This window comes from Xenopus laevis, chromosome 9_10S (assembly GCF_017654675.1).
Source record: "Xenopus laevis strain J_2021 chromosome 9_10S, Xenopus_laevis_v10.1, whole genome shotgun sequence".
Taxonomy (NCBI): Eukaryota; Metazoa; Chordata; class Amphibia; order Anura; family Pipidae; genus Xenopus; species Xenopus laevis.
This window is the reverse complement of record NC_054388.1, coordinates 101,323,863-101,350,967: the sequence shown is the minus strand read 5'-3', so window position 1 is coordinate 101,350,967 and position 27,105 is coordinate 101,323,863. Positions and strand designations below refer to the sequence as shown.

The 27,105-nt window shown below is 43.8% G+C and overlaps 1 protein-coding gene across 2 annotated transcripts; it reads right to left on the bottom strand.

Annotated features, from left to right (window-relative positions):
• Positions 1 to 1,150: 1,150 nt before the first annotated feature.
• glis2.S (GLIS family zinc finger 2 S homeolog) lies at positions 1,151 to 26,823 on the bottom strand. Of its 2 annotated transcripts, none has more exon segments than NM_001088623.1 (7): positions 1,151 to 4,717; positions 6,455 to 6,573; positions 10,785 to 10,918; positions 11,957 to 12,130; positions 12,631 to 12,770; positions 13,798 to 13,999; positions 26,512 to 26,823. In NM_001088623.1, coding segments are annotated over 6 exon segments (1,479 nt in total). In that variant the 5' UTR covers positions 13,976 to 13,999; positions 26,512 to 26,823; the 3' UTR covers positions 1,151 to 3,983.
• Between the last annotated feature and the right edge of the window lie 282 nt (positions 26,824 to 27,105).

Sequence of the window (27,105 nt, the reverse complement as noted above, 5' to 3'; positions counted from 1 at the left end):
TTCTTTGACGATGCTGTGATATATGGAGCTGGCTGAAGTGGACGCAGTGTAATGTGAAAATCTTGGGTTGGCCGGGGAATCAAGGCTCGTAATGAAACTGATAACACAGAAGTCTCAGAGTGAATGGCTGCAGGGCTAGAACTAGGGGTTGGCAGAAAAGTAGGTGCACAGAAAAACAGAGAGGTATGGTGTTCTCCCAGAGAATACCGCCACAGGATCGGTTAAGCAATGGATAACAGATTACTTTCATCAACAAATGTCTCATTTAATTCTTTGCAAAAGCATAATTTCCCTTTTACATCTGCCATCCATTATAATACCCTTTATTTATTCTGGTAAAGCCTCTCTACGCCACAGGAGAATCATGAGTAATGTTAATATGTTAATTGTATTCCAATTATACAATCAGTTTTGGCCTCAGGGTACAGCCAGCCACTGATATATTTATGGGCTCCATGGCAGACGGTTTGGACAGACCACCTTGTGATTCCGCCATAATGCAGCAAATCTGTCTGGACAAAAAAATCTGACCTGCCAGTGCCTATCAGTGTGTGATCACTATGTGATACTCATTGGCAGATCCAGAAGGGATCTGGCTTTGTTGGATGATAGCAATGTTGGTTCATGTGTGGGCACCTTGAGAGCAAAAATATCAACTAACCCCACAGCTTTATGGTGATCCCAGATGTTTGTAACCCTAATGTCTCTTCTAGATCAATTGTGCCCAGACTGTGGGGCTGTCCGCGTAGGGGATTCATGGATTGGTGGCTGAGTGGCCTCAGCCTGAAGGCCATTTAGGTTTGGCTTTAGGAAGAAAGCATATTTACTCTTTTAGGGACACCTAAAATTCCAGCATGAAGTTCAACGTGGATGACATTTGATGTGAATACATATCTGCTGTCCTAGATATTGTTGAAATTATGGTGGAATGGCTGATTTTTTCCTAGATCTCTAACCTTATTATAAGCTACAGCAGGCCCTGACCACACGTTGGACCATCAAAAGTGCTATGAACGAAATAAATAAATCTCCAACATGGTAACATCAAGAAGGCCTGGACCAGAACATTAACCTGGGGTTAGGGGACATCTAAGAAAGCAGTCACTGGTGGTTCAGATGATCAGAGGTGTAAGACAACAACACTGGTTGGTAGTTCACTGATAAAAGATCAATTTTATTGGCTGTTGGAGGACTTAGGAATTGTACCTCCATATGGAGGCATTCGTCTCGTAAGCAAATTGTAATCTTACAGATATATATTTGCGAATGTTACAAAATACCTTTGTATAGGAGCAGCAAGTAGATTAGCTATAGTTTTCTTTTAACCCATTGGATGGCTGGGGTCACATGTCCAGGAAAATAACAAATCACAAAAGAGAAAAAAAAAAGACATTTTTAAAACCAAAGCTTGCTTTGTTTTTAATAAGATTTAGTCGGACGTATACACGCTCCTCACTCAGAGAAGCGTCTCGTTGGCAGCTTGCCCCGTTGGGCGCACACAGGACAATCTCCGCACTCAAGGGGCGGTCTCGTCATGATGCAGTCACTCAAAGAGCTCTCTCTCTCTCTGCATCTCACACACATTCTGACACAAGGGTCACATCTCAGCCACCGAGGAGTTAAGCACACACTGGGTTGGGGGACTAAGAAGATTAGTTATGATACAGAAGGCACTTTGCTTGGTTGCCTGCAGATCATCACTCCTGTGACCTCAAGTCACACAGAGCATCACTCCCTTAAAGCAACAGTCCATTTCCCTTTATTCTTCACTGAGCATGGAATGCTCCAATTCCTTGTACCCTTATTGCAGAAAATTCTCCAGTCCTCTTGGTGGCACTACGATTGCAACCTGTGTCCCCTCTAAAGGGCTATCCCTTTACCTGCAGTAGAACTTACAGACCACTACTAGGTAATAAGTGAATATAATCTGCCTTCCCTGACAAAAGGATTGCTGCTTTAAGCTCCAACCGAACCACTAAACCTCTCCCATGGCTGAATTCACACCTGCTGTCCCCCATTGTCCCCCCAAAAAGATTGTACTGTAAATCTGTAGGCTAGTCAGAGGGAAATCCTCCCATAAAGCACCAATCGCACATCATTCACACAGTCTATAAAATAGCTTGGGTTGCTCCTTCACTGCCGGAGCCTGAACATATCCTCCTTCAAACATATATGGTAAATGAGTGATATATATATTTATATATACTGTATAGGAAATTTGACTGGTTTTTAAAAAAGAAAGCAACATTTCTGTTTGCTCTCCAGAAAAGCGCTGAGAAGCAGCATTCACTGCTCCTGAATGCGTTGTCATTGGGTATCCCGAAAGCGAGAGGATAGGGCGCTGGGTCAGTCATCAGTAGAAAAGAAGAGGGAACATGAAAATTGAAAGAGGTGAAAGATAGAAGGTTCTAGAGCAGAGGACTACGAGGAGCATTTTGAAGGGAAAAAAAAGAGGACAAACAGTGAGAATTTAATAAGAGGGACATGCAGAAAGTGACATAGACAGCAGGGACATACAGAACAAGAACAGAAACAAGAGAAGTCTGCAGTAGCAGACTTATATGGTAACACAATATTCTAGCTTCATGTAGAAACAAAGAACAGAATAGATGGAAGAGACAACATTTAGCTAATATAACAAGAAGTTTAGGAGTAGACCAGACAGAGCAAGTAATGGAGACAAGGGGTGGAGGATGGGGGTATGGTGGTACAACAGAATGGCATAAGTTAGATTTCTGGATAAAATAAATGGCAAAAAAGGAGAAGACAAGAACTAATAAATGGGTAGGAGAAGTAGAGTGTGTATGTAAAGAAGAGGGAGTATAGGAAAAGCCTAGTAGTATGTGGCAACACTTTGGCTGAGCATGATAAAAGTAGGTGAGAGCAAAGGGTCAGGGAGAAGAAATTAGAGAGACAAAACTAAAAGTATACAGACAAATAAAAAGACAAGAGTTTTGAGTAAGAAGAGCAAGTGGGTGGTAGAAGAAGAAACCAATGTAAGCAAGAGTAGAAGACTGAGAAACCATTAAGTGAGAAGGTATGTGTGAGGCAAGAGCAGAGGACTATGTGGGAAAGGTAAAACTAATGGTATGGATTAAGAATGAGGATGGGGAAGAAAGTTAATTTAGATAGAAAGGAGCGAGTACGGAGAAAGCAGAAACAGAGGAGCAAGCAAAGCAGTGAGTAGGTGGCAGTACATGCAGGGCAGCATACCCGGTGTGTAAACGATTTAAAGAATACATTTGTGAACTAAAATGCTTGTGTGGAACAAGTCTAGAGAAATTAATGTACTATGAATGAATCATGGGAATGCGAGAGGAAATAGAATGCGGCAAAGTGGATGCTGTGTACAAACCAACAGACTGGCTTTGCACTGGAATGGGGAAAAGGCTTGAGAGTGTGAGAGAATCAGAGCAGGTCCCCAGACAAGTCCTCCTCCTCTCCCTCTTGTCAAATTCAGCTCTGTCCGAGCGTCTCCCGCATTATTGCTTTTCTCAGAAGGGATTGTACGACCTTCACTCGTGAGTTTCCGCAAACCAGGTTTGCAGAGGTCAAGAGTAGCATCACCGGGCCCCACAGATCGGCCGAGCATCACCAAAATATAGTGCTCCTGTCATAAACCACTTCCCTCTGCACAAGTGTCCTGCAGGAATGTCAATGCTTCCTTGTTTTTCAAAGGAGTTGCCATTTAAATTTTGATGGTTTTTTTTTTTTGGTCCCAAAAGAGAAATAAAATCCATTCAAATGTGAATGCAATTTAGAAAAAAAGTTTCTGCTGCCAGAATCTAACACAGTGCTTTGTTTATATTCCATGTATCTCAGACTGTGGCAAAAAAAATCTGCAAATATCAAAGTCCAGGGTATGTTTCTGTGAAATGCCTCGTCTTGAAGGGAGTAGCCCCGTGCCCAACAGGCCTGTGCGTTCATGTCAGCGGCAGATTGGGGGCACAGGGTACAGGTGGACAGTTTCAGGGGGTACGGATTTAATTGACCACGGCTGGTTTCAGTAATACGGATCCTGGAGGAATGACCACCCATCCTGGCAGCAGAGATTCTGAGCCCACTCCGGGGGAGAGATCTAACACACCTCTGGGCAGCAGAGAGAGACCTTCAATTGAGCCAGGCCTCAACTTTGACCCGTCAGTTCTTTCACTGCTGTCTCCCCTCTGACCCTTAGGGCGCTTCTCATTTTCAACTTTCCCTGATGTTACCAAGGAGATCAGAGGTAGGCCGAGGCCTGCGGCAGAGTAAGCCTGTGACAGAAGAGACCCTTTTGCCAGATTTAGAGGAGACCCTGCAAGTGTCAGCATAGGATTGGGGAGACCGGCCAGAGCGGATGCCACGCTGCTGCATGCCAGTGAGCTCAGGTCCAGGGGCCCAGGAGTCAGAGGAATGGGTAGCGACTGGCTGCCAAAAATGGCTGCCGGGTTAGGAATGATAAGCTGTGTGCCATTGGTGTAATTGCTGTCACCTGTAGCTGGCAGTTTCGGAGGCTGGTGTATTTTAAGCAGCTGCCGCTGCTGGTGGGAGATGAAGTGACCATGAGCCTTAATATGCTTGCGCAAGGAGCTGGGATCCGTGTAGCGTTTCTGGCACCCTGGCATCTTGCAGTAATAGGGCTTGTCCACGTAATGCGTGCGCGTATGCTTGAAGCGGTCACTCGAGTTGGAGTAACGCTTGTTGCAGCCCTCGTAAGGACACATGTAGGGTTTTTCACCTGCCAAGGAAATAACAGCGGCCGAATTAGAAGCTGATTTACCATTGATAAACGATTAAAGGAACAGTAACATCAAAGAATTAAAGTGTAATACAAATATAATGCAATGTTGCCCTGCGCTGGTAAAACTGCTGTGTTTGCTTCAGAAACTCTACTATTGTTCATATAAACAAGCTGCTGTTTAGCAACGGGGGCAGCCATTCAAAGGAGAAAAGGCTCAGGTTACACAGAAGATAAGCTCTGTAGAACATAATGGTGTTATCTGTTATCCACTATTTAACCTGTGCCATTTAGCCTTATTTCAATTTCAATTTCAATAGCCACTGTCTATCAGGAAGGATGGCTACGAGTTTCTTTACCACCTCCCACAGGTCTCCTTCTGTGTTATGAACACAATTCAGGAACGTCAATGGGGGGTTAAATTAGATCACTGCAGATATGGTTAGCTATGTGGTTGTAAAAACAATTCTGCATAGCAAGGGCAACTGGTTAGGTCTTCTCCTATACTGGGGGATGTCACGATGGCTGAATTCTACTCTATGTGCACAATCACATGCAAATGCATCTCACTGTTTAAAGACACTGAGGGGTTCGGAACAATATAGTGGCACATGGCACCCAGAGCGGGTTATTGTTCCCACACAGATGACTTTCATATGTAACAGTAAAGAAAATCATCTTTATAATGAATTATTTACATCTGTGGTTGGTGGAGAATACAAGCAAGGTGACCGTATCTGCGAAACACTACAAATGCCATTTTTCAGTCAATATTTGTGACAACGCTTAGGGCAGAGACACATGCTCAGATTCGAGGAGATTATTCGCCCAGCGACTAATCTTCCCAAACTGCCTCCCGCCAACTAAAATGTAAATCGCCGGCAGGATGGCAATCGGTGCAATTCGTTTTCCGAAGTCGCCCGAAATTGCCTCACATGGAAACTTCGGGTGACTTTGGAAAACAAATCCCACCAATTGCTATCCCGCTGGCGAGCGGGAGTCAGTTTGGGGAGATTAGTTGCCCTGAAGAAGAGGAGATTTGTCGCTGGGTGACCAAACCCCCCTGAATCTGAGAGTATGTCTCTGCCCTTAAACTTCAGTCCACTCATGTGCCTTAAATGCAGACTATTCATGTTTGTCTCATGTGGAAAATGGCCCTGAATAGAAGATATTTAATCCATGCATGTTTCTCCCGGTCCCTTGGAAACCCAACTGTAGCCTATCATTGGGTCAGATAAAGCTTGGCTTTGATGTGCTGTCCTAAGGACAATCAAGAATCTGGGGAGGGGTACAGCTGCTGACATCTACAGTATATGGGTAATATAAATGCTCCCTTACAGCTCAAACAGATCATCTGTAAATCTTGGGCCTGAACTGGTACAAAATAGGTCTGACCCTGTTTGTGTGGTCATTTCTGAGTAAACATGGCCAATTCAGCTCTTCCCATCAGTGGAAGTGGAAGTGAATAAGTGGAGCTTTTAGCTGGCAGAAAGTGATGGAGCTGCACCCCACCTTGTGAACCAGGCTAAATGATTGATATAATATGCCCATGGATTGCTGACTGATTAAATCACACAGGAATTGCCTGTGAGAAGCCACCATTAGAATACTGGTTCCTCCAATTTGTGGCCAATGAGTATTTGGCCTTTGACCCGTCTGGATTGCAGAATAATCAGCCTGTACATGTGCACTTTGGGGCTAGGATCCTTCCACCTGTGGTGGGCAGGGGTGACTGACCTGTGTGGGATCGATTGTGGATCTTGAGATTTTCCAGCCGTGAGAAGCTTTTGTGGCAGGTGGGGCAGCAATGTGGCCTCTCGTTTGTGTGGGTCCGAATGTGGATCAGCATCTTATACCTGCAATGATATCAAACATCAATCACACTCTGTCCAGGGCCACTTCACATGGCTGTCTATGAACCTGTCCCTGTCACATACAGTAATACTAATTAATTAGCGTATCCGTAACCAATTCAGAATAGAATTCAAGGACCCCTGCAAAATCCATTGGCACATTTTTTAATGGTCCATTAACACCAAAAAATCAAAGTGCTTTAAAGTAATTAAAATATAATGTAGTGTTTCCCTGCAGGGTTGGACTGGCCCGGCGGGACACCGGGAAAAAACCCAGTGGGACCCTCATGGGCCCTCGCCAGGCCAGACCCCCTCTCCGGACATTCAGATTCCACAATGCGCGCCACCATTCGCACAGAGCATTCATGCATGCATGCCGAGCGGCGGCCACAGTCCCGGTGGGCCCTGGGCCCCCCAGTCCGACACTGTTTTCCTGCACTGGTAAAACTGGTGTGTTTCCTTTAGAAACTCTACTATAGTTTATATAAACACAGTGCTGTGTAGCCATGGGGGCAGCCATTCAAGCACAGGATACACAGTAGATAACAGATAAGTACTACTATAGTTTATATAAACAAGCTGCTGTGTAGCCATGGGGGCAGCCATTCAAGCACAGGATACACAGTAGATAACAGATAAGTACTACTATAGTTTATATAAACAAGCTGCTGTGTAGCCATGGGGGCAGCCATTCAAGCACAGGATACACAGTAGATAACAGATAAGTACTACTATAGTTTATATAAACAAGCTGCTGTGTAGCCATGGGGGCAGCCATTCAAGCCTCAGGTTACAAAGCAGATAACAGATGCATTCTGCTGAATACCATTGTGTTCGATCACAGAGTGTATCTGTTAACAAATAACCTGAGCCTTTTCTCCTTTTTCAGCCTAAATGGCTGCCCCCATGGCTACACAGCAGCCTATTTATATAAATGATAGTTGTCTTTCTAAAGCAAACACATCACTTTTACATATATGCTGCACTCTCGTTGTTTATAAATTATTTCTCCTGGCACCCCAGTCAAGTGTCTCAGCCACACAGGACCGCCATCAGAAATCGCAGGGCCCCATACGACAAAATTTCCTGGGCCCCCTGGGCTGCACCCACCGCAAGCCCCACCTAATTGGCTACCAATTTTCTCATAATGGGCGGGGCCTGGCCACCAATGTTTTTTTCTCATGTGGGGTTCTAGCCACCAATATTTTTTAATGGGGGGGGCCTGGCCACACATTTTTTTATTATGGGAGGCCCTGACCACCAATATCTTTATTAACATGTGGGAACCCTAGCCACCAATTTTTTTTGTTTGTTTTTTTACTGTGTGGTGGGGGGCGGACCTGTGGGGTCGGGAGGTGGGCCACCCCTAGGCCCACTGCCGTTCATTGCCCCTGTTCCTCCCAGGGGGACAGGAGCAATGGTGATTGGCGCACGGAAAATTTAAAAAATGATTGTATCTCCAGCACATCCCCAGTGTTTTTGAACCAATGTGGGTGTGGTTGGGCAGCATGCCACCCCCCTAAAATCCTGCTGCCCTAGGCCCGGGCCTAGATGACCTTTCCACAAATCCAGGCCTGAGTACACACCATGTATTTCCCTCCGTGGTGCACAGAAGAACTTTACTAAACTTTAACGGGGGAATGTAATAAAAATCGCTAACAGAAAAACTATTCGCAATGTGAAAAGTTATGCCTTTGCGCGAACAAATTTAGCTTTGTGCGAATTTAATATAGCTTTTGCGAGCCCGGAAACTGTTTAGCGACCACTTCCGACAGTGAAAGACTGTTTGCGAATTTTAGAGTTTGCGCCAATGCGCAGTCAATGTAATAAAACTTCTTACTGAAAAAGTCGTTATGTTTGCTCCAAAAGATTACGACACCTTCAAGCACTTCTTATGAGTGCGCAATTAAAATTCGCAATGCAATAACAGTTTAAGGAACAATATTACATTGCGAGATATGGATTTTTAGTCTTATTGGTGCGAATTGTTTTGCTCTTTGTGACTTTTATTACATTCCCCTGTAAGTGAATTAGATCACCAGCCTGGATGTCAAAGTTTCAGGTTTGCTTCTACTGAGGCCATGAGTAGGGGGTCCAGAGTTCAGCCTTGCACCTGAGTAACATTAACACACAATGACTGACAGTTTCTACTTGTATGGAAAAATACCCTGAAGGGTGTAACATGAGCATAATTGTACCCTATTGAAAATTTCTTTAAATCCATGACTTTTCTCTACTGAATTTTGGGAGCCAGGCACTCCTGATTGCTCAACTAAACCCACATTCCTTCCTAGTGTTTTGCAATACCTCAGATTCCAGGTGCTGGTGTGTCGGGCAGAGAGAGAAAAAAAATGTTTGTCGTAATCCGTCTTTCAAAGGCCACATTGCACAACTTGCCTTTTTTTTTTTCTTTTTGTGTATTTTGGTTATGTAAACGATCAGCAAATATACATTGAAAAAACCATGTGCCGGAAATAAGCAATCAGTGTCAGCCGCACCTCTGCACTTGTAAGACACACACACACAGCGCCACTTTAACTCTCACACTTGACTATGCCGTGATGTATTTATATACAATTAAATTCCAGCCCCTAATTAAGGCACATGTGACTTTAGGACCCAAACTGTTAACTAAAAGGAGGCACAAGTATGTACTGTTCAGATCAGATGGTTACAGGGTGGGTATTGCAGTTAGGAGACATGTGACAGATTGGGGCCCCAAGATGGAAGATCACAAATTGAAGGACATGAAAAGGTTTCAGGTTTATGGGAGAGTGGGTGGGTTGGATGGATCACAGGTGGAGTTTTGGCACAATTGGGGAGTGGCTGTGTAGATCAAAAGTGTGGTGTGTGCAACCCATTTTTATTTGATGGTAGATCCCACAACCCAGGACCAATTGGGGGTGGACCCTGCTAAATTTGTACTATGCGGCCCCATTATTACAGATGGAGGCCTGACTGGGGCTTCCTCATAACCAGCTCTGCTTAAAAACATAAAATGAAACCCTTAGGGCAATGGCAGACAAGGTGATTGCAAAGCTTGCAACTATCCCTCCATTGCCCCAAACAGTAACTGCCTACACTCTAGCCCCCCATAAATTGACACGAGCGATTGTCAACTAATTAACAATAAAGTTTATGGGGGAGCAAACATGTTTTCTGCCTATTTCAAATAAGACAAAAACAGCTGAAGTTGCCTCACGAGGCATTTTAGCAGCGCAGATTGAGGGAAGGGGTTTGGGGAGATTGGTCGCCGCAAAGACAAGTTGATTAGTCGCCAGGTGACTTAATCTCCCCAAAATGCCCAGTGTGACCTTACCCTAAAGGAACAGTTCAGTATAAAAATAAAAACTGGGTAAATAGATAGGCTGTGCAAAATAAAAAAATCTTTCTAATATAGTTAGTTAGCCAAAAATGTAATGTATAAAGGCTGGAGTGACTGGATGTGTAACATAATAGCCAGAACACTACTTCCTGCTTTTCAGCTCTCTTGGTTTCCACTGATTGGTTACCAGGCAGTAACCAATCAGTGACTTAAGGGGGGGCACATGGGTCATATCTGTTGATTTTGAATCTGACCTGAATGCTGAGGATCAATTGCAAACTCAGAGAACAGTTATGTCCCATGAGGCCCCCTTATAGTCACTGACTAACTCAGAGTTAGAGAGCTGAAAAGCAGGAAGTATTGTTCTGGCTATTATGTTAGACATCCAGTCACTCCAGCCTTTATACCAGGTCCGGACTGAGAATTTAAATAGGCCCTGGCATTTCACGTACACAGAGGCCCAAACAGCCCCCGCAGCCCACTAAATACTGACTTTCTGTGGGACCTTATAGCAGCCCATCTGGCATTTGCCAGCACACAGATTGCAGGCCGGGCCTGCTTTATACATTACATTTTTAGCTAACTAACTCAATTAGAAATTTTTTTTATTTTGCACAGCCTATCTATTTAGTCAGTTTTTATTTTTATGCTGAACTGTTCCTTTAAAGGTAAATACATTCTTATTTATGAAGGGGGGCAAAGGTGCAAATTGAAAAAAAACTAGTTTTTGCTCAAAATACACAATGCCCACCTTTTTTGATGTAACTATGTGTACAGTCTGGTCTGGTGTGCGAGGAGTTGTACCTAACTGTTAATGGTACATATTGTGCCAGAGCACACAGAGCACTACAACGGAATTATATCAACTTGTCCCTCTTTATGCACTCACCTGGCATTGAAACCTCGCCCCCGGCGGGCACAGCCCTCCCAGTGGCAGCAGTATCCGGCATCCTTCTCTGGCTTGACGTGGAAATCATTAACATGATCCACCAATTCCTGCAGGAGCTCGAACAGGCGATTGCACTATTAGATGAGAGGTAAGACTTAGGTTGATGGCATAAGAAGAGGTTTAAGCTGGCCATAGATGCAAAGATCTGGATTTGAATGATCGGAATTCCCCGTCTCCCGACCTGCCACTAACCATTCAGATCAAATAAAGTAGTAAAAGAACAGATCAGCCGCTGTTCTGCCCCTGACAGTAATCATACGAAAGTTATGTCCGACAAAAGCTAGTGACAGTCTCCCACTGAAAATCGTCAGATTGGCAATACACGCAGAGATATTAGCAGCAGCCGACAGAAATCTTTTAACCTGTCCGATCGACCAAACAACCGATCTCCGCCAGACGAAAAATGTCAGGACTCTCCACACACCGTCCGAAAATCGTACGAATCCTCGATTCGTACGACCAGATCTTTTCGTCTATGGCCAGCTTTAGTCTCATTTGCCTATTGTGACCTCAACCCTAAATCAGGTGAATTTTATGCCAAACTCTGAATATGGAATAAATGCAACAGGCAAAATTATGCAGACTAGAAAGTGTGCATTAAGCCTAAGGGCCCTTACACACGGCAGTTTTTACCTGCGCAGGAGTAGATGCAGCCTATTATTTTGAAAGGGGCTGTACTCACACAGACGCATGTAAGCTCTAAACGCAGGTTGGGACGCAGCATGTTGCATTTCACCTGCATTCAGCACATACATGCATGTGCTCCCTTCAAAATAATTGACTGCGTCTACTCCTGCACTCCCCTGCGGCTGAACGGAAGAAAGCACAGCGCAGGGGAGCACAGGTAAAACCACCCGTGTGTAAGAGCCCTTAGAAAGAATAAAATAAATGGATAGCTGAAGGTGAATGCAAATTAGATTTAACCCAGTAGCAGAAAAGGCAAAACAGGAAAAACAAGGGTAGTCAAATATTAAAAGAAAAGGCATGAGAGAATGCAATTGGGACACCAGAAGGTGTATGAGGGGGGGGGGGAAGAAAAATCCTGTAAGGGAGGTGTAGTTAGAGCTGAAGTGGGGGTGGGGCAGTCTGGCAAAGCAGGAAAATCTGATTACCTTCGCCCATTGACACACCAGCTGTTTCTGCTCTGTGAACTCCAGGGAAAGCCTGTTCTCTTTGGGGGGGGACATAAACATGGAAGGGGGCAGCTGAAGTCCAGAGCCAAGAGGCAAAAAGAACTGGAAAGGGCTGGAAGCGGAATCCCCTCCGCAGCGAAGCAATGGGTTGTCCTAAACAAGAGAGAAAGATAAACTGCAGTGGTTAGTAACTTACAGCTCTGGGGTCCTCATTTTAATTCCAGGGCACTATCTGCAAAGAGTTTGTAGTTTCCACATGCTTGCAAGGATTGCTCATACTCATACACAGGCAGATGAATTGGCTACTGATAACACTGACAATAATGTGTGTTACTGTGATAGGAACCTTAGGTTCTAACTGGGGCAGGGGCCAAATACATTGAATACAGACTGGCGACACTACTGTATTTGGGCAGGAAGGTGCATCAGGCCTCAAGTAGTTAATCAATAAGGAAAGAGAATTAGTAACCTGCATTATTAGCCAGCACTAAAACACTGGCTGCCTGCAGAGCTACTAAATGTGGAATCGATGTGCCAAAACCTACACCAATAATCTACAACCTCTCAACCACAGACATTGACAGTGGATCGGCAGAGGTGGAAGCTTTGTTGCTAACGGTCAATACTATAGAAACATCACTGGGGAAACTCACATTCAGAGTGTCCCCTGCAGCTCTGTCTGGGGACAATGATGAACGGCTGGGGGAGTCAGTCCCAGAAGGTGGGGAAAGGCTGAGGTCCACAATGGGAGGAGAGGAAAATGGGGGGCTGTCTCCATCTCTATACCGAAACCCTGTACAAAACAAAGGAGAGTGATAAGGATTATTACAGGCATACGCAAGAACTGTATCAGAGGAATACACCAAGTTCATTCTTCTTGCTGGCACATGAATGATGGTGGTGCTTAGTACCAATGTCACGTGAAAGAAAACTGACTGAGCAAGGGCAAACAGGAGGAAGGAAGTGTCTGGAGCAAATGAGTAGCATTAGTTGTGATGGCACCATCTGGGGTGAGGCAAACAGACAACAGGAAGTGCCAGCTTCAGGTTAAATGGCACAGACTTGGTAAGGGCAAACAGAAGGAAGGAAGTGTCTAGTTGTGATGTCACCATCAGGGGTGAGGCAAAAGGAAGGAAGTCTCTAGAGCAAATGATTAGCATTAGTTGTGATGGCATCATCTGGGGTGAAGCAAAAGGAAGTCAGGAAGTGTCAGCATAAAGGCCGGACATCCATAGAGGGCCAATTATTTTCTTTAAAAGCGGCTTTATTAATACACACTCAGTGGTACAATTATTGTGCAGTGGGTGCGCTGGACTTTCGCGTTTCTTGCCTAGATACTCTGCACTTCCTCTTCCTCGGAACTCTGAGGAAGTGCCGAGTATCTAGGCAAGATGTCCGGAATATGGTCCAGTTATGCGGCACCTTTTTGTGCTAAAGAAGTGTATCGGCTTGGAGTAGTCAACATCTCGCAAGAGGACACACAAGCCGGGTGAGCTCTGATGTGGACCACATCGCATTTGTCTGTTTATAGGAAGTGCCAGCACCAGGTAAAATGGCACCAACTGGGTAAGGGCAAACAGAAGGAAGGAAGTGTCTAATTGTGATGGAACCATATGGGGTGAGGCAAAATGAAGGCAGGAAGTGCCAGCACCAGGTAAAATGGCACAGACTGGGCAAGGACTTGTATAAAGCCAACACAAAGTCAAAGGGCACTGGCAACATGAACAAACAGAAGGAACAAAATGCACAGCAGCAGGATTAGGTGAAAGTGGGGCAAACAAATGGCAGGAATGTATAGTACATCAGTGTTTGTATGGTACCTGGTGGGGGTGAGGAGCAAATGGGGGTGATAACTGTAGTACCATCATCCCGGATCATCAGCTCATGGTGCACAGATCGTTTTCTGGCATTTGCACCAATCCGCTCTCGTTTCTCCCTCGCTGCCCGCAGCTTGGAAATACTGAGCTTCAGATCCAGGGGTTCATCCAGGGAGTGCATGGCCGCAGGGAGCCCTCACAGCAGCTGTAGGGAGACAGGGGACAAGAGTTACATACTGCCCACACACACAATGCTGCTTTTGCTTATTAACCCCCTCCATGCAATTGGGACTTAGCACCAGTAGCCAGACGGAGATTCATTCTAGTGTGAGAGTTATTGACCTCACTGGCAGTGTAATGGTTAAACAACTCCATCTGGACAAGTGCCCCAGGCAGTGAAGGGGTGTATTCCGCTGCCACGTGTGTTTTCCTGGAGCAACAGGGGGAGCATGGGAGCCCCCCCCTACATACACACCCCTCCTCTGGGACTTTGGGAGAGGGAGGGACACCTATTTAGTGCCATGTGGGGATAAAGGCGTGTCCCCCCACCCCACACCACCCCTTATCCTGGGCATAGAGCCAGTCACAGCCAGACACTGAGGAATGTTTGAAGGCCTGAGAGCACAGTGTGGGGAGCGGGGGAGGGGGGAAAGAAAGGGGCGATACACAGAGAAAAATTGGGGAGGGGGGGAGGGAATGTGATAGAGAGGTGGGAAAGGGACGCAGATTGATAAGAAAAGGGAAAAAATGAGGACAAAACATGAGGAAACAGAGCTGGAGGGTTGCAGGGGCCGGAGGGAGTACAGCATGAGCCGAGGTAAAGCCACTACTACCACTTGCACTGAACACTAACACACAACCCAACCTGTGATACACTACATGGACTCTGGTGAATCACTCGTTTATTTGTGACTAATTCTATTCACAGGCTTAGGGTATTTCCTCCGGGGCCCCCGCCCTTAGCAGAAGGCTAAGCCGGGGTCACCACCAGACAACACAGGGTGACAGTGTCCAGCCAGCTGTGAGCCGGGGGAGGGGAGAGAATGAAAGGGGAGAGGGGCTGACAGACAATGAGAAAGCAAAATGGAACAGACTGCTGAGCTTCGGGCAGGGGTCAAGTATATACATATATATATATATACAGTATATCGTATGGAGTCAACCATGTGTCCTGCAGGGTAGTGCTAAACTACAGTTCCCAGCATGCTCTGCCTGACTGTGTCAGTGGCATTATTCATCAAGAAAGGCTACCTACCCTTTTTCCTACACATAGACCAAATCCATAGTCTATATAGTTGTTACTTGCACCGATTATATAGACACCCATACAAAGCAAAGGACACTCCCATATGACACTTGTTATTGACAGGAGGTATAAAGCACAGGGTTCCTTCTGCACCCACTGGTGACCCCTCCAGACCAAGTCAGCAGCTTACTGGCATCAATATGACCGAACATTATCCACATATCAATTTAGCAAGTCCTGTTGGGCAAGGACCACTTCGGTGCATTGAGTCCCTTCCCAGCCTTTCCAACCTTTAAAGGAGAATATAGCTACAGAAGCAGTTTGTTGACAATAGATTAGCCACAATAAAAAAGGCAGCTGTTAGAATTGATACAATAGTTGCTAATACTCCAGATACTAATTGTATCAACTAAATGTAGTAAATTGTACCAGATGCTCCTGGATCACTGAGCTGCCAGACTGAAACACCAGAGACATGAACAGTAAACCTTAAACTTAAATTTTGGAAAACCGGTAAAAAATAAAAAATGGTAAGCATTGTTTATGGTGAACAATCTGAAAACAACTGAACTGAAAAAAAAAAGTGTTTGGAAGGTGAACAACCCCTTTAAAGGTTTCTCTTTCTATCAATGGTTTATTGTTCTCTCTTTGACCATTCATCATTTAAAACAATCATATCTCCCAGTGTATGTCTCGCCTATACACAGCCCCATATTGCAGAATTGACTGCAGGGGATCCCAGCACCTTGTGTTCTTTGTGCAGCAAATGGCTTCAACCTGCTCCTCTCTGCAGCACCCCCACCAGTTACATCCAAACTTGCCTTAGGGTAGCACAAGACATCTGCCCAGGGCCCCTCTGGTACATGACAATAGTATATGACCTAAAAGGGGCTTATTTATTAATTCTTTAATCATTAAAGGGATACTGTCATGGGAAAACATGTTTTTTTTTCAAAACGCATCAGTTAATAGTGCTGCTCCAGCAGAATCCTGAACTGAAATCCATTTTTCAAAAGAGCAAAAAGATTTTTTTATATTCAGTTTTAAAATCTGACATGGGGCTAGACATATTGTCAGTTTCCCAGCTGCCCCCCAGTCGTGTGACTTGTGCTCTGATTAACTTCAGTCACTCTTTACTGCTGTACTGCAAGTTGGAGTGATATCATCCACCTCCCTCCCCCCCCTGCAGCCAAACACAAGAACAATGGGAAGGTAACCAGATAACAGCTCCCTAACACAAGATAACAGCTGCCTGGTAGATCTAAGAACAACACTTAATAGTAAAAGCTAAGTCCCACTGAGAATGATTCTGTTACATGTAGGAAAAATAACAGCCTGCCAGAAAGAAGTTCCATCCTAAAGTGCAGGCACAAGTCAAGTGACTCGGGGCAGCTGGGAAAATCACAACATGTCTAGCCCCATGTCAGATTTCAAAATTGAATATAGAAATATCTGTTTGCTCTTTTGAGAAAAACAGTGAAGAAGTCTGCTGAAGCAGCACTATTAACCAAAACGTTTTTTGAAAAAAGCATGTTTTTCCATGACAGTATCCTTTTCAACTTGCAACAGTGCAGTAATCCGCAGCCACCAATGAGTGATTTACTTCTTTTCTTGTGGTTCTACATAGCACTGGCTTGTTGAAGCAAGCAGAGGGTTAATGGTCAAAAATGAGGCAATGGGTTGAAGGGCCCTCCCAATGTGAATCAATATTACTTATTGTTAGGCACCAAATCCCTGCGAGTTCCAACATGTCTCCTGCCCTCTCCCTGCATCCATCCAAGAATTCCTTCTCCCCACAATACAACAAGCTCACAGGGCTGCACGCTGAAACCCAAGATACATTGAAACAAAACACCGGAATCCAACTCCTTATTCACTTCCATGTTTTAATCAGAGCGATTGATCTTATAACCATTATCTCTCTGGCAACATGGAGCTAGCAAAGGCCTGTCTACATTGATCCATACATTGCAAATTCAGTTTCCTCTGCCCTATACATACCTCCCTCCCAACAATCTGGAAATAGAAAGAGGCACAAAAATATTTGACCATGCCATTTTGTGGCCACATCCCCTAATTACCATGTTCATTTTACTAAATTTGGCAGGTACTGAAAGTTTGAACATGTCTATGGTGTTTAAGTATTATTACAGTTATGCTAATGAAGGTGAATGGTCCTTTAAGTCACAGTTTCCCAAAGAGACCTGTGTGTCTTAAATTGTTCCTTTGCTTATCTTAAATTGTTACAAATGTATTCTGGGATCTCTGCCTAAAGCCTGTTAAGTTTTAGAAAAGGTGTAACTTTTTCTGGCTGTTCAAAAGCTGTCAAAGTCAGGACTGTCCTGCGAAAAACATGACAGTTGGGAGGTATGCCTATATACAGGCCCGGACTGGGATTCACAATAGGCCCTGGCATTTCAGGTACACAGAGACCCAATCAGCCCCCACCAGCCCAATAAATAGTGACTGTCTATGGAAACTTAGAGCAGCCGCTCTGGCATTTGCCAGAACCCACAGATTGCCAGTCCGGGCCTGCCTATATATCACTGGCAATATACATAATGCCCCTGACTGTTCATCCAGCTTATGGAAAGCGACTAGGCCCAAACATGTGGGGGTTCTCAGAGAGTATCCCATTACTCCGGATGATTGCTAGCACACGTTCCAGCCTACTCACTGCCTGAGGAATTCCCGGCTGCTCCTACGGTTAAAAAACATGGCAAAACAAGAAGAATTTGTTTTAATATTACTCCCAAAAACATCAATTTAAAAACAGCCCCCGGAGTGCGTTTTTTGTGATTTCATTGAGCAAACACCGCTAATAACTTTGCGAAGGAGCCTTGGCCGTAGTTCGGAGGCTTGTTTACTAGTACGCGGTGCAGCAGCAAGTACTAAGCACACAGAGGGCCCCCCTCTCTCTCACCAACGGCACACACAAAAAATACCTTGATGGAAAGAGGAAGCAAAAATAAAAGTCATTTGGATGCGGGAGGAAGAGGCAGAAAAACATTCAGTGAGTGAGGGAGGGAGAGGCGGATAAACAAGCTCTTGGGTAAACCTGGTGGTTTGGGAAATGGAAGCAGATTCCTCAGGAGTAGGAGGAAAGTTGGGAAGGGATCCAATTATCCCTGTTATATATCACCAATAGCAGAAACAGAAGATTTCATTGTTCATGTCTGTCCCTGCTCCAGTAGAGCTTACAGTCTAAAATGGCTAAGTTGGAGGAATGCTGGTACCGGCTCTGTCACGCATCTCCCCATGAAATGAACGGGAGACAGTGGCAAGTGAAAGCCACACTAGGACCAATAGGATTAATGAGTAAATATGTATATAGAAAGAAAAGGGGCTCTAATTACTTTTAGGCCAGCATTGGGTATTGTATAGGGCTGCCGAAGCCCCGTGTTCTGCATTAAAGGAGTTGTTGAGTTAACTTTTAATATGATGTAGAGAATGATATTCTGCAATTGGTTTTCATTTTTTATTATTTACGGTTTTTGAGTTATTTAGCTTTTTATTCAGAGGCTCTCCAGTTTGCAGTTTCAGCAATCTGGTTGCTAGGATCCTAGCAACCATGCATTGATTTGAATAAGAGACTGGAATATGAATAGGAGAGGGCCTTCATTGAAAGATGAGTAGTAAAAAGTAGCAATAACAATACATTTGTAGCCTTACAGAGCAATTGTTTTTCAGATGGGGTCAGTGACCCCCAATTTGAAAGCTGGAACGAGACATAAGAAGAAGGCAAATAATTAAAAAGCTATAAAAAATAAATAATGAAGACCAATTGAAAAGTTGCTTAGAATTAGTCATTCTTTAATGTAATAAAGTTAACTTAAAGGTGAACCATGCCTCTCTTGGGGTTCCCCTCTGCCATGAAGCCTCTGATTGGTAGCCCCCATGCCCCCACCACCCAATGGTGGCCCTAAATGTACCTGGACCACACTTTATGAGTTTACCCATATATATCCCTTCTAGGTCATTTTGTTAGTGTGTCTTGTGATCACCGCTGAGGTCCCCCAATACTCCCAGGACAACTATAGCAGTGGAGCTAAGAAGCAAATGCATCTTACAGTAATTGAAAGCTGGAAAAAAAACATTAGGCAAATAATTAAAAATAATAAATAATATACTCCTTGTTGGAAATTATGAAGATATTAAAAGTAACCTTAGAGTTCCGTGACCTGTTTTATATGATCAAGGGACTCCTCGTTGACTTATACTTATATAATAATATATAATAATCTTATATTTTACAATAGGGGGTATTTTATTCAGTATATTTATATATATATATATATATATATATATATATATATATAGTAACCACCACAGTTTTGAAAGCTGTGGTACAGGTTTTGTGTTTGCCCACTATGTGCTGCTGAGTATTTTGCCAATACTATAGATAAACAACACTATAGCCAACACTGCCAGACAAATGGACCACACAACTAAATACTGCCAGCTATGTGTTTTCACCTGCAACAATGCATTGCTGAGTAGTTATCTGATATTGTTAAATTGCACAATGTGATTGGTCAGATGTTTAGGCCCATGATTTGGAATAGGATTAAAGTACAGCACCTTTGAAAACTTCTATATAAAAGTCTTGTCCTTTGTGCAAGATGGGCAGGTGTATTCCATCCTGGTTAATATCCTTACCAACTCATATATAAGAAGATGGGCCCCTGAAACAATGATATATCATGACTCCATCTTGCTCTACTGTCACCATTGTGTCTGCTATCCCAGCAACCCTACAATGTTTATACTTAGAACTGCCACTCTGTGGGTTATCAGACTGGGTGAGGCCAAGGGGAAGCACCATTTTTGGACCCCTGAAACATCTGTTATGGCCATTATCCACTTGTGTGGTCAGGGGAATATTTATAGAGGAAGCAAATAATGCAACTGCTTGGGGTCCCAGGAGGAATATGGGGCCCTGCGTTTCCTCGTTTCACCCTTACTCACTTGCACAAAACTGAACCCCCACAACATCTGTGTCCTGGGCATGACTTACCCTGCCTACCCCTAGTTCCAGTCCTGCTTCCCAGTATATTGAAAGAAACTCTGACACGTTCCCTATGTGCACGGAATGCATGTCAGTATACCATCATGGTTTTCTATTTTAACTTTTTACTGACACAGATTGTCCAATGTTAGTGCAATTGCAGGACTGGCAATGATCTCTCTAAAATGCTCCCTGCTGTATTATTTAGGTGACATACGGTGCCATTACCCTTAAATGTTATTTCTGTAATAGCAGAACTTTATGCATTCTGTTTTTAAAGGGACAAAGTTTGAGGCATATCCCACTTAGGGTGACAGTCAGTTACATGAGGTTATACAGTAAATTCTGTATGGGCCCAAAACCAGTGCCAGATTGGTTTGGTTGATGAAGTACTATTGCAACAAATTGTGAACCTAACGCTGTGCCAGGGCCCTCCTGGATTTGTGGGAAGTCCCAAAGGGCGGGGCCTAGGGCGGCAAAAACTAGGGGGCGGCATGCTGCCCGCATAAAAAGTCCATAAAGTAGCACATCTGATGATGTCAGAGTTGGCCGAGTGGATAGGCACGGTGAGTCATGTTGGTTGGGGGAAAAGGTAGGCTGAAGTGGCCATACACGGACAAAAGCTTCCAATTCAGCCCTTCCCAACTAAATCAGTATCTTATTGACAGCGTATAGGGCCCTCAAATGAGGCCTGCCAAATAGATATCTGCCAGAAAATGAGCCAGATACTGATTGGGCAGTTTTAAAAATCCATTCCTTAGGTCTGAGAGCCAAATCATCAGATCAGGTTGATATTGTCCACCTCAAGGTGCACATCTATTGGATCCACTCATTTGGCGATCTTTAAATGTATGACCTGCTCTAGAGTATGAAGTAGGACAACAATATGTCAATCTGCACATGACTAGAGGGTATAGAAAACCTGCAAGAACTCAATAAGGTCAGAAGACAGACAACCAATTTATGTACCACATGTCAATGTATCACGTGAGCTTCCCATTTCAGCACCAGAGTCAGTTCCAAGCCTGCAAATCCCAACCTCACATACACATACAAGTTGGGGGCTGAGATGGCATCAAATTGGAAACTGAACTTACCAGTCACCCAGTTTTGGCATAGGTACTGGATTATTGGCCAACCCAAAAATGCAACCTTCAGATCAATATAAAAAAAAAAGTATGTTCAGCACAAGTATACCTTGTTCAACATTGCACTCATGTTGAACAAGGTATACTTCCCCTTTAAGTCATGTTTCATGATCAGTTTCATTGATTCCCACTACACACACAGTGATAGTAATAAATACATCAGATCTGCATGTTTGATTCCAGTCTTCAAGGGAACCAAGAAGGAAGTAATGTTAATAATATGTCTTATTTGGCCAATACATCCCAATGGCATGGGGCTGGGTATCTAGAGTGACCTACAAGCCCTAGAAGGTCATTTTTCCCCAATGGGACCTCAAGGTAGTCTGTTAGAACTAGAGATAGAGCCACATCTATTGATGGCTGTGTAATTTCAAGGGAATCATAACAGTCGGCTACTATATACAGTATGTAGGCCTACCATAAACAGAACCATCCAATCTCCTGATCAGGAAGTGAGAAGTGCAAAGAATAATTTCACGGACCCACAGGCATTTATAATTGGGTTCTGTGTGTGGGGAATTCTATTGCTTGCACAGAAGAGTTATTTAACTTCACCCTGTACTCTGGGTCAGTTCCACAGGAATAAACAAAAATGCTGAACGGTAAAAAAAAATCATTTGATCAATCTATTCTGTGTTGGAATTTGGTCTTGTGAGTACTGACCCAGAGGGCACAGTGAAAGGGTGTACACAAATATTGCTTGTGTTTGGGCCTGCTGAAAATAGGAACATATGGAAAAAATAAATAAATATATATATATATATATATATATATATATATATATATACAGTATATATGTGTGTGTGTTACAAGTGGGCAGTGGCATAACTAGATATTACTGGGCCCCATAGCAAATTATTTTTCAGGCCCCCAAAATGTCTGGAGATTGACCCGCCATCCACCCTCCCTCCACCCACGCCAGCCCGAGCCCGACTTCCAGGTTCCTTTTATAGACCCGTGCCTCCCAGCCGATGATGTCACAAAAGGGGCGGGGCAAGCTGGGGAAGGGGTCACAATGTGTCATGAAATGTGGGGGCCGTAGTGTGTCTTTTATCCCAACCATGTAAAAAGGGGGGTGTTTTTGTGGCCTGAGGGGATCGGTTTGTGGTAGAAATTTCAGAGGTATATGGTTGGGCAGTGCACGGGGGGGAAAGGTGTTTGCAATGGGGGTGGCAGTTGTCCATGGCAGGGCCCTTTCAACAGATAATTGTAAAATGTTCTCTTAAAAATTGTACATGAACACTAAGGGGGTTATTTAAGTCTGAATTACAAAATCTCAAAAGAATGTTGTTTTTTTACTATAAAATCAGAATTTTTAGTGGAAAAAAACTCGAATGTTTCTAGATTTATTATCCGACATCTCAGACCTGCAGAGATTGTACATAAGTCAATGGTAGAGGTCCCTATCCTATTTGGAAGTTTCTGTGCTGGAATTAGCCTGAAAATCCAACTATTTCAGGCTTTTCGCCAAAAATACGAAAAAGTCAGGCTTTTCTGGAAAAAGCCCAAAAAATTCGGGAAAAATATCGTGTAAAAAAAAGTCACCTTTAATTAATTAACGGCAAGCCTATGATTAAGGGAGTTGTTCCCGAAACGCGTTTCCTATCCGCAGGTTGCTGCATTACATTTTTATTTTATTTTGAAAATATTTTATTTTATTTTCATATTAAACAAATGAAATCAGAATTTTGCATATGTTATGCAGATGAAAAGAATATGTTATATTCGATACAATGGCATGATATTATCAAAACTGTATACCATTCAAGAAAACTAACAAGAACTAACTAAAATGAACTAAGCCAGTGGATGTACATGTTATAAAAGAAAGAAAGAAAAACGCCTATTCATCGACTGGAATGCCAGGCAATACATTTTTAGCCAGAGTGCTGTTCATTTCCTTTTTTGATGTACAATTCTGGAAAAAAACGTATGACGTATGATTTGGATTTGCACTCGATTTTTTTAGAGTTTATCCCTGATCCGATCAAATCGTGATTTTTTTTATTTACAAATAAGGACCAAACGTGGATTCTAGTTTGGTCTGACTTTTAGGGATTAAAATAAATAAAAAATTCGGACATTACATACCTCCCAACTGTCCCGTTTTTAGAGGGACAGTCCCTCGTTTGACAGCTCAACCCACAGTCCCTCGTTTGTACTGGAAAGTCCTGATTTTCTCTGCACGGAACAGCCAGAAAAAGAAACAATGTCTCCAACTTAATTGGCTTGTGGCAGAGAGCCCAGAACAGCTACAGCAGCAGTTAAGATACTTTTGTAACAATTTTGAAATAAGCAAGTAAGCAATTGTAACAATATAAGATAACAGGCCCCTTGGGAAAAGTTAGACTCACAGCTTAAAGGGCAATTTACCTTCATTAGCAAAACTATAACAACTGAAAAAAACCACAGAAATATGTTCAAACTTTCATAACCTGCCAAATTTTGTAAATTAACATGGTAATTAGGGGGTGTGGACACAAAAATGGGTGTGGTCAAAATATTTCACGGCACCTTTTTTGGCTCTCTTTTTATTTCCAAAATGTTGGGAGGTATGGGAATAGGCTGGACACATGTATGATTAGCTTAGCCTGGGTACAGCCAATGTGTAATACACAGATAAGTTGTGACCTTCTTCATGAAAAATCATCCCTGTAACATATAGTTTAGAATATTTTGCTATATAAAGAAATAAAGGCATAGATTCTCTAACCCAGGCATAGTAGTCAGGGTACCTACCTGCTTCTAATATATATGTCACAGGTCATCTAACTCCCCTACTACTAATACAAAGACATTCTCATATCAAGGCACCTGCTCCCCTAACACACACACACACACACACACACACACAATACACAAAAATAAGAAGAGTTAACTCTCATTTACTCACTCATTCTATACACATGCAGCAGACCCTCCATCTTCCTAATACACAAAAATCCAGGCAACTGCCCTCCCATCATCTTCCAATACATAGACATCAAGGCATCTACCTCTTCTTCATTCTAAACAACCTGCCTCTCCCCACTCTAAATACACAGGCATAAAGACACGCACCTCTCACATCTTCCTAATACACAGGCATCATGGCACCTACCACTCATTTCCTCTTGATACACAGATAGGTGACCACTTACCATCTGTAACTTTGTTATCAACTGACCAAATGTTGGGCAACTGAGGGAGGCCTCAATATACAAGCAATATACTATTTTTCTTATTGCACTTAGTCTCAATTAACATTCCCCCTGAAACACACATGTCAAGCAATATGTCACTCACCTACTTATAATACACAGACTGGGGAGATGTAACCTTCACCCAACACAGATACATCTCCCTCTATAATGAATGCCTATGAAGTACATTTACCAGGTCGCTTTTGTCTTGATGCACATCCCAGGCACTATATCCATCATCTAATCACCTAATCATAATCCCCACCGCCACCCCTTCTGATTCATATCCCAGGCACTATACCTGTCACCTAATCATAATCCCCAGACAACTTCTGATATTTGCCCAAGCACCATAACTGTCACCTAATTATAATCCCCAGACACCTGGCCTGGGCAATGTATGTACCAATACCTGCACCTAATCATAATCCACATACACACCTTTTGATAATCCCCATCCCCTTCTGATAGACAGCCTTAATCATGACCCCTATGAACCCCCTTCTGATACACCCCCTAGGGACTATACTTGCCACTTAATCTTCACCCCCATGCACCCCTTCTGATACCCAGCCCAGACACTATACAGGTATGGGATCCATTGTCTTGGAAACCCATAACCCAAACAGATCCTTATTACGTGAAGGTCGTCTACCACAGACTCCCATGTTAATCAAATCATGCAAAAACGTATTTTCTTTTTCTCTGTAATAATAAAACAGTACCTTGTACTTGAACTCAACTAAGATATAATCGATCCTATTGAGTTTAATAAACGCTTAAATTATTTTTAGTAGAGTTAAAGTATGGAGAGCCAAACTACAGAGAGACCCCCTTATCCAGAAGGTCCCATCGGATAACAGATCCCATACCTGTACTTCTCACTTATCCATGACCCCCAAGCACCCCGTTATGAAACACAGCCCAGGAACGATACTTGTTACTTAATTATAACCCCCATGTACCCCTGTCTGATACACAGTCCAGACTCTATACTTGTCACTTGATTTTGAACCCCCCAAGCACCCCTTATGTTACACAGCTCAGGCACTATATTTGTCTCTTAATTATGACCCCCCAAGCACCCCCTTCTGATACAAAGCCCAGGCACTATTATTTAATCATGACCCTCACGCACCCCCTTTTGGTACACAGCCCAGACATTATACTTGTCAAACATCAGACACATAATCATCACCTCGCAAGCACCCCCTTCAGATACACAGCCATGGAACTTAATTTGTCATTTAATTACGACCCCAATGGAACCCCCATGTGGTACAACACAGCCCAGGCACTATAATTATCATGTAATTATTACCCCCCATGCACCCCCATCTGGTCCAACACAGCCCAGGCCCTACAGCAATCACAATAGCACATTCTCGTTGATAACAGAAAAGAGGAAACTTACATTTGCCAGAGCACAGAGACAGGATGACACCCATTATAAAGTGAACCCAACAGCCAAACACTGCCACCCTCCTCTTATATCTGGGTATTAGAGCAACTACCCACCATCCATTTCCCTGCAATGTAAAGCCTTACTCTGTATATCTTATTTTAACAACAGGAACAAAGCCATACAAGGGCTAATAGTTAAAACTCGGTGCTGCCATGGGGGCCACCTTCCCACCTACCTGGACGGATGTCCCGCTTTAAATGCAGACAAGGGAGCCTAGCAATAATGATGTCACGCTGACCAGGGGGTACAAAGGGTGTTCACAAACTCCCCCCCCCCCACCAGTGTAATGATGTGACAGCTCTCCCTCCCCCCAGTATAATGGTGTGACAGGTCTCCCCTTGTAACAACTATAACACACACGTACCTTTCCAACAAATACAGCTACACTGTAATATTTCCCCCAAGGTGGGTCCCTGTGCTTGACGGGGGCAATAAGGCACGGAGTAGTTAAAGGACCAGTCCAGACATGCCAAATAAACCACCTTCTAATGTTCCCAAATACACACCCTGACACAAATGCCCAAAGTCCAAGCACACATGAACAATATATACATGAAAAATCTAAATGAGACCTATTGTTTAAAGGTCCAGTACCATCCAAGGGGTAGGTATTGATACATAACGATCCCTCCCCCCATCCAAGCACTTGTACCCCGTCCCCTTCTCACCTTCTGCAGGTTGAAATTATTTTCTTCTTTGGTCTTTCCAAAATGCCAGGCTTTTCCAATAGAATTCACCCTGAAAAATGGCACTCCTTTCCTTTTTTTCTAATTACAGGATTCCTGAAAAGGATACAAGTTGCCCCCAAAAAGAAAGCAGTCTGGATCCCTGTCTAGCGGAGGGCTCTTGAGTTCTTCTTGTTTTAGATCCAGTAGGGTAATGTGCACCCCCCTTTTTTCAGGCAAATCCTATAGTCCTGATGTGGAGAATGGAGGGATTAATGGGGGTGACAGGATGTGGAATAAAGGGGTGGGGGTTATTCCCTGGCACAGCTGAACCCCCTCAGTGTGCAGAGATAAAGGGCAGTGGTGCTGTCAGGAAGGAGCAGGGTAAAGGGGGGCTGCATATCTCATGCCCAGTGTTCTAGGGTGAGTGTAGGGGACAGGGTGGGGGGTTTGGGTTGGGAAAGCAGGGAGAGAAGAGGCTGCAAAGTGAGAGGTGGCAAGCTGATGGGAGGAAGGAAGGAAGGAGAGAGAGAGGGAGGGAGACAGACAGAGGGAGGGAGGAGTGGAAATGTGCAGGGTGATTTATTGCAGCCCTGC